This window comes from Sinocyclocheilus anshuiensis, unplaced genomic scaffold, assembly GCF_001515605.1.
Source record: "Sinocyclocheilus anshuiensis isolate Anshui unplaced genomic scaffold, SAMN03320099.WGS_v1.1 scaffold43, whole genome shotgun sequence".
NCBI lineage: Eukaryota > Metazoa > Chordata > Actinopteri > Cypriniformes > Cyprinidae > Sinocyclocheilus > Sinocyclocheilus anshuiensis.
The window spans coordinates 1970508-1979522 of record NW_015549580.1 but is presented as its reverse complement, the minus strand read 5'-3'; the positions used below and the strand labels follow the sequence as shown (position 1 = coordinate 1979522).

Below are 9015 nucleotides of genomic sequence, written 5' to 3'. Positions count from 1 at the left end.
TGTGGCAGAGTCTTAACTTTGATAAAGAATATCTCTTTGGTTTTGAGACTTTAGTCTTTGCAACTTCAGGGATCTTATCTATTCACAATCAGCTTGTAACACTCCAAAGAGAAAAGAAAACTTGAAATCGCATCATATGTCCCCTTTAAGGTTCCTAATATTGTTTTGGGAGTCTCCTATAATATGTTTACATGCATTCAAGGTCAAAAAAATGCTTTCGTTTTCTTAAAATATGCATTTAATATCACCTCTTTTTCCAACGATTCTCAAACGATTTGTTCGAAGCAATTCTAAAATTCAGTCTCTCTAAAACCCTTCTTTCCGTGAGCCTACTCTGCTCTGATTGGTCAGATGACCCAGTCTGTTCTGATTGGTCTACTGCCTACAGTGCGTGACGGAAACAATATGCCCATGGCAATAGTTCCGTATTTTGAACGCTCAGTATCGTTCGGATTCGAATTACTAACGACTCGCTTTGGCTGCTGAGAGTTGATTCTTTCTTTTGGGAGACAATTTTATCGTGCACGTTCGGATTTACAACTTTTTTACATTCGTTTACATTCACATATAGCTACATTACACACTGCATGAAAGGCAATATTCGAAATGGCACAATAGGGTCACTTTAAAAATATGTGAAAATAGAATACAGTTATTTTAAAATGTAATAATATGTCACAATATTACTTTTTCACTGTATTATTTATTTTCTTATTTTTACAAGGGAAATATGAGCATTCTAAAACAAACAATACTAACTGCTGTCTGACAGGTAGAGAAACTGACACCTCCAAACACACAGAGAGAGTCTCAGTTTGACAACACATCAGATCATTTAAAACAAAAAGAAAGAGTTAGAGGTTTGGCCCTACATAATTACAAAACTCATTAAACACCAATAGACCTGGCATTTTTATCAGACCTGCAGTTCCCTCCAGTGACCCAGTGATTTATCACTCCGCGAGGCACTGCCAGGATGCATATGCAAACGATTTAGTTCATTAAACACACTTGACCTAATGCTTGATGTGCAGCTGTATGCGAGTGTGTGAATATTACATCTGCTCCGTAGACGTGCTTCAGCTTTACTTGGCTCCGAGACCCTGGGTGACATTATTGTTATGGTGGAATAGTTTCCATGGTCACGCCTTGAAAGAGAGAACATCCAGGGACTTATTAAAACCGTAAATTTTTAAGGCAAGGCCTTTTGAAAGAATGTGTGTCCACTGCAGAGGGACAAACTCCACATTATTTAGTGCAGTGGGAACGGAGGGGGAACTGTTTGGAGCGATATCACACAGAACAAAAAAGCGTCACAAATACACGCACACGCACAAACGTCCTTTTCTTTGCTTTCTCAAGGACGAATGTGACATCTTCTCTACACATCTCTCCTTTTCTCTGTCTCACCTCAGTGAACTTAATATTGCAAAGCGTAACAGAAATAGAAGCTATATTACGTAGTGTGAAAAATACACACATCCACACACTCACAGTAATCTGACCTCTACAACACAAATATTAGCAGTTAATATTTGACATGGCGAGCGCTTAGAGGATGAAATGTGTTTAAAAAACACTTAGGGTGGATGATTGCGACACATCAAACAATTCACCACATACTACATAGTTCACAGTCCAGTGGCTTGTGCAAATGTAACTGAGTTTGGACATGACTTCGCGAAAAGGCTCAGTGAAAACATGTACTACAATATTAAACAGCTATTTAATTTTATTAAAATTTTCTGTAATACTTTTTATTATACTTTTATTTAAAAAAAAAAACACTTTTTATTTCCAGTGTTCTTGTTGCACATATTACTATAATTACGTAATTGTATGCTACTGTTCAAAAGTTAGAGGTCGGTAAGATTTTTTAAAATGTTTTTAAAAGTCTCTTATGCTCGCCAAGGCTGCATTAATTTGATCAAAAATACATAAAAAACAGCAACATTGTGAAATATAATTACAATTAAAAAGAGCACTTTTCTATTTTAATAGACTTTAAAATGTAGTTTATATTTAGTTAACTTTTTTTTATAGAAATCTTTTGTAACATTATAAATGGAATTAGTCTTTTTATCAATTTATTGCATCCTTGTTTAATGAAAATATTTAATTCTTCTAAAGTAAAATAGAATCTTACTGACCCCAAATTTCTGAATAATTGTGTAATAATTTGGATGAGCAGAAATTCATATCCCGTAACTCTGCAAAACAACAAACCATACAAACTCTGGTGTTTTACAACAAACTAATCTACATTTCAGACAATCTGCATGTAAAAAAAAAAATGTTGCTTATACATCGAACAGATGGTCACTTCCTGTCTAAGTTGACAGTTTGTGGTCAGAATGACACACCTGACTGCCAAAAAGTCTTTAAATCTTAAAGACTTTTTGATCTAAAAGCTTTTCATTTGAAAATAGTTTTTAGACTAATATACTTGTATGTAGGGCTGGGCGATATGGTCAAAAAATGATCACGATAATTTTTTTCATACCAGTCGATATCGATAATTATCACGATAACTGTCAAATCTTTATTTCTTTCAAGTTTAAAGCCAGATTTTTGCTCCAAAGTGAAAGTTGTAGAAACCAGACAATTAATTTTCCTTAACAAAATAAATATCTAAATAGAAAAATGTATTTCTTAGTTTCTGCATGTTCTAATGAGTGATATTGTTTTAAATCAAGAAACAGGTTTGGGTTGCCTGATAATATTAATAATAATTATATCACTTTTTGTCTCTTAGAAATGCACATTTGATAGTAGCTTGAGTTAGGATGCAGAGGTACATTTTTGTTCATTATCAAAATCAGTAACATCTATGAAAAATTGTAGCAACCTCAGTTTTATATGGTTAAATTTATTCTGACCAAGTTTTTATTTATTTATTTTTAAATTAAGCATCGGTCTCCCATAGTAACATACATTTAAGTAAGGGATAATGTACATCCAGCCGGTTGTTATCTCAGAATAAACCCCGAAGCGGAGCGAAGCTTATTACATGGCTACCTGCCACATAAGTAAATAATTAGACGCGAAATATTGATTTGAGCTTAAATATTTGAACGCAAAGCTTCCGTGAAGACAGCAGTTGCGAGCAAAACATTAGATTCATCCACGCTGGAGCCGTGCCGGCACACAACCCACGCAAGGAAGATAATTCCACACACAGACGGACTGGACGGACATTTAAGGGAAACGGTGCAGTCAAACCACTTATTACACAACATTTCACCACAAAAATAATTAAGGCAATAAAAGAATTAAGTTGAAAATTTTTTAAAACCTTACCAGTTTGTTAGTTCTCTTATAATCCATTACAGCGTACAAAACAATCGTAGCAAAATGGCAGCAGCTGCGTTTGTATGAAAAGAGAGCGAGTCCGCGATACCAGGATGACATAATTAAATAATTGCACACCATTTTGAATCGAGTTTTAATATTTTATTAGCTAAACAAACGCAAAGCTTCCACCAAGAAAAAATTGTTCAAGCAAGAGTACAGCGCCGACTGCTGTTACCCGGATGAGCCTGTGTTATTAGCTTTTACCGGTTGTTATCAAGGGATAGCATACCTCGGAATGTCGCGACTGACCAATCAGAATCAAGTATTCCACAGAGCCGTGTAATAAATCATGATAAACACAGTTCAAACCACACATATATCACCTCAATACCATGGTAAAAATATAACTATATGGTTTTTAGGTAGCCTATTTGTATGAAAAACAGTAGTCTAAAAACATTCAGTATAAATGCACACATGCTATAGCTTAATCACAAATACATATTACAATTATATAAGCCTACCATTACTTCTGTAATAAAATTCAGTGTGAATATCCCAAATTTTTGCCACAATACCATGGTGCAGTGAGTGTTACTACAGTAAATCCATTGTAAATGATGGCGATTTGTAGATTGAAAAGCCTTCTGACTGTCTCGTTGCACACAGTGTTTCTCCTGTTTGGCTTTAAACAAGTTTAAATCACAGAGTCATTTGTGTTCATTGCTGAATTCAAGCGTTTCACACTGGATCTCACAGCGCTGCTTAATGCTCGCGTGACCGAGTAAACGCATCTGCTCTAGTGAGCTCGCGCCGCGGGGCAGTTTGACCTTAGATCCGAGCGGATAAGCGGTCCGTGTGGCGCGATTCAAATGAGTCGCGCTGTTTCGTTTCGCTTTTTGGCACATAAACATTATATCGAACATTTATCGAACCCTTCATACCGTTTTACCGAGGAAAATTATATCGCGATAGTTATCGTTATCGAATTATCGCCCAGCCCTACTTGTATGTATGAATTTCTCTACAAAACTACAATATTACACTGTGTAGTGTAGGAAAAGCAACCTAGAAGTGCTCAGCATACATGGAAACTGTAAGGATCCCAGGATGCACTGCATGAAGTTAGTTAAGAGAAAGCCGTGAGTGTGTACACCTCCCATACTTCTATTTGTGGTATTTAATACTTTAGTGACTTTACTATAGGGCTGTCAAAAAAATTTTGAATTTCGAATATTCAATATATAGCGGAAAACGAGAGCATCAGTGTGGCGAATATGTTGTTTACGGCGAAACTGAAACCAAGCCGTTCACACAGAACGCATATTTATCACATTTTCTAGTGGGGCATCTATCAGTGCTGCACTCGCGTCTCGCACAAGAGAGCGGCATGTTTAGAAAGCCATGTAAAATTAATGTAAGTTCAACTTTTAAAAAACATGTCTCAAGACTTTATGGCGGTTTTCCCCCATCCCACTGTATCTCATGTTTTTAAATGAAGAAAGTAGCCTACTCTTTGTGACTGGTTTTCGGTCCTTTATATTAAACTATACATACATGCATGGTGCTGTTTTTTTTCTAATTGTTTAAGCAACTTTATTAATTATATATGGTTTATAAACATTATTTTAAACATTATGCACTTTTTTTTCAAAGATAGTCGTGTTATTTTATTACGCGTTGAAGAAACGTGCATAATATTTTGCTCGATGCGCCCTCTTGTGGCCTCAGGAGAGAAGCCAAAAGCTTTTTCCCCCCCTAACTGAAATTATGCCTTTTAAATTCTAATATAATTCGAATTTTGATAATATTTAAGTGGAAAATTCGAATTTAGTTTTTCAGTCATTTTGACAGCCCTACTTTACTATTGTTCTATAATGTGAAAAATTTTAATAACATAGAAAGAGTAGGTGTGTCCAAACGTTTGACGGCTAGTACAACGTACAATTAGTACAGTGTGCCCAAATGCTGCTTAATCTTCATATTTACAAAACCAAAGATGGAAAACAGCTGAAAAGAGAGCTGACCACATCCTGCTTTAAGAAGAAGAGTTCAGCACTTTCATTCTCACTCAGATTTCAACCAGTTTCCCCTCGACCCCTTTGGTTTACTAAGTTTGCGCATTACATATGTTCTTAGTTAGAGTTAGAAGATCATATTCTTGTGAAGGTGATAGTTGTGGCTGTGACACTGTGTGTGTGTGAAGTTAGGTCATGACTGTGACTATGTAATTGACACACTCTTATCTTTTAATTGAAAATGTTGATTCTATTGCTTTGCTTCAAACAGCTGAGAAAAAAATACCACTCCGGTAATTAATCTGAGGGGCAGAAAATAAACACATTTCACGGATCAATGTTTACATTTCACTCCCTGCCACACACACATTTTACTCTGCAAAAAGCACACACACACACTCACTCCACGATATGTCTATCAGTTTCTTTAAAGTCAAACAGCCAAACACCAGCCCTCACAGCTCAAAACATAAGCTCCATTTCAAAATATTCATTTGGTCAGTTACAGGCATAAAATTGATCTATTAAACAAAAACAAACTCACTTTAAAGGAAGCAATCATAAATAAGCAGACACTCACCCCTCGAGACGCACGTCCGGTAAAGAGCGGTTGAGTGCAATCATCTCACTGGCCATCAGGTTAAACTGGTTTATCTTAAACATTTCCTTCATCCTCTCCTGTTGGTCTTTAGCGATAACCACTGGCTTTCCCATCTCCCCTGGGCCGTCATGAGGCCTTTGAACCACAGCTGGAACACAAACACACATGGATTCGAGATTGTTCCCTTGGCTTTCGATTGAGTAAGTATGGGCGTTTCTCCAACTATTGCCAATTTTGGGCCCGGTGGACTTTTAGAAAATAAACCCATCATGCTCTCACTAGTTTATTTCATCTGTCCAAAAGTGGATTCATCACAGGAGAATTTTGTTATTTTTGTAATGTATTAATGAAAACCCACAACACACAGTAGCACTTCCACCACATCACAAATTATGTTTTCTGTGATGGAAATGACAGTGCTGCAAATTACATTTTGAACATTTTTATAATAATATACTTCGAGTCATTTGTCTTTCTAAGGATATTTTTCACAGCTCACATTTTATGTAATACACACAATGAAATATTACTGTCACACTTTAGCAAAATTGGAAATGGCACAATAAAAATATCCTGTTCCAAAGGGATATTTATGTTGATTTTTACATATCACGTTTCATATTTCATCCCAGTCATGCTCTTCAGTGACACTGTACTCTCATTGTCAAACAAGTACGCAAACTAAAAAAAAACAAACAATAATCATAATATTTGTGCTAGAATTGTTCAGAATGTTGAAAATGCAACCACAAATGTGTAAAAGTACTAGTGCTGTCAAACGATTAATCGCATCCAAAATAAATGTTTTTGTTGACATAATATTACATATATTGTGTGCTGTGTATATTTATTATGTATATATAAATGCACACACATGCATGTATATATTTCAGAAAAATATGTTGTGTTTATATATTAAATATATTTTTAAAAATATAAATTATATGAATATAAATACAGACTTGTTAATACATGTAAATATTTTCAAAATATATACTGTATGTGTGTGTATTTATATATACATAATAAATATACTCAGAATACACACATATATTATGCCAACAAAAACTTTTATTTTGGATGCGATTAATCACGATTAATCGTTTGACAGCACTAAAAAGTACATACAAACTTTTATATACATCCTGCCCACCGAAAAGAATTTGTGGCCTAGATGTCTGTGCACAATTGTTTATTGTGCCGTGTGTGTGTGAAGTGTGTGTTTTTGTGGATTTTGTGTGGGTAGATAAGCACTGAGCTTTGATCATTAATTCAAAAAGCATGCTTTGGTGAGATTAAGGTCAGATTTGCAACAGTGTGAGATTACATCTGCTCTAAGAGGCAAACTGCCTGTTTTTAAGCCCTGTGTCGCGCGTTTGCGTACACTGTGTGTGTATGTACGGGTGAGCCGCATGCGTGTTGAGGGGGCAGGATTTAGCTGTTCGGACTGAGTTCATTACAAGGCAACTTTGTCCTGTTTCCCTGCTCAGCAAAATCCAATGACTTTCCTGAGGAATTCTGGTGGGTGAAAATCGTACAATCATCACTAAGGACACAAGCACAAGCAGCAGAAAATGCGCTTTATTAATGTGGTGAGCAGATTATTTTAGGGTTATTGTTCTATGAGATGATGGCCAAAGTAAAGCAGCTCATGAGTGACCAACAGAGAACAAACCGTGACCTGACTGGGGGCGGTGGGGCTGTAGAGGGGTCAGTTAATGACAAAAGAAAGCTTTATGAGACAATATGCTTTCACACTGCATCGCCATCCACATGCTTTTTCTCTGTGATTGTTCCTTCCAAATTCTAGATCTTCTTTCTGCTCCTTTTTATAGTCTCTAAAGCAACGGTTCCCGACTGGTTTTGCTTTCAGATTCATATTTTACCTTTATATTGAGATTAAACACTGTAATATAATTGTTTAACTTATAAAAACTAAACTAAATGTCCTTAAAATCAAATATTGTCATTTATCATTATTACAATGGAATAAAAAACCAAAAACCATAGCGTTTGATTGTCATTGACAAACTACATAAAAAAATAGGAAGCATTTTCTTCTCCATTTATATGCTAAGCTGAATTGATTTATTTGCATTTAGCTTTGTTTTTCACCTACTGCCCATGACTACATCAGAACAGATCAGAATGGACCCACCAGTTGATAACCACTGCTCTAGATTTCTTCCATTCTTCATTCTCTCCATCCTCTAAGCTAAGCACAGCTGGAATGTGGTTGTATCCTTCAGATGATGTACAGTCAATACAGCTCTAAAATGATCAGATTATATTTCTACACTCTTTTCCTCTCCCACAGAAATATACACAGTTCAATACCTGCCCGTATTTCACAATATAACACCATCAGACACATACATCTAGTGGAAATAGTCTTTATACTTTTGTGTGTGTTGTCGAGTGTATCCTGTATCAGCTATATGTGTGTTTGGAGTTATTTAGCTACAGTATACTTTGGGGATAAAACTGTCCCAAGAGGCTAGATAAATCTGACAAAACCTCCTTTTAGGACCATCCAGGGATGTCTTCAAATTGGAAAAAAGATTCAGACAGTAAATAATAAGGTTGGGAATCGAGAAACAGTTTTTATTTAGAGACGTTTTCATTTTTTCACAATAACCAGAGATGAATACTGGTCATATCGACTTGAAATAAAGAACAAGATCTGTTACCGTGTTACGATGCAGCTACTTAAGCTTCATGGGACTTGAATTGGTATAATTAGTGACTCATAATGTGTAACATAATGTAATGTGTAGTTAAACATACTCACTAAACCGTTTTATATAATAAATAGTACTTTAAAAATGATATGAAAAATGGCAGTGGATTTGCTTAGTATTTTTAGTTTTAATATTTTATAAATAAACCACCACTGGCTCTGCACCCCTTTACCTAAATTCATTACTTCAGAATTATGTGCCCTCTAGAAGCTTGCGTTCTGCAAGTGAACGACGCATTATTGTGCCATCTCAAAGAGGCACAAAATCACTTTCACAGACTTTTTCATTAACTGTTCCCTCCTGGTGGAATGACCTGCCCAACTCAATCCGAGCAGCTGAGTCCTTAGCCATCTTCAAGAAA

The 9015-nt window shown here is 35.7% G+C and overlaps 1 protein-coding gene across 1 annotated transcript in view; it reads right to left on the bottom strand.

Moving 5' to 3' along the window:
• The window catches only part of LOC107657719 (polypeptide N-acetylgalactosaminyltransferase 1), a 57864-nt gene that overhangs the window by 45855 nt on the left and 2994 nt on the right, over positions 1-9015 (bottom strand). Inside the window, exon 3 of the mRNA XM_016445939.1 lies at positions 5893-6061. Coding sequence (XP_016301425.1) covers positions 5893-6061 — 169 coding nt within the window. The remainder of the gene's footprint in view (positions 1-5892; positions 6062-9015) is intronic.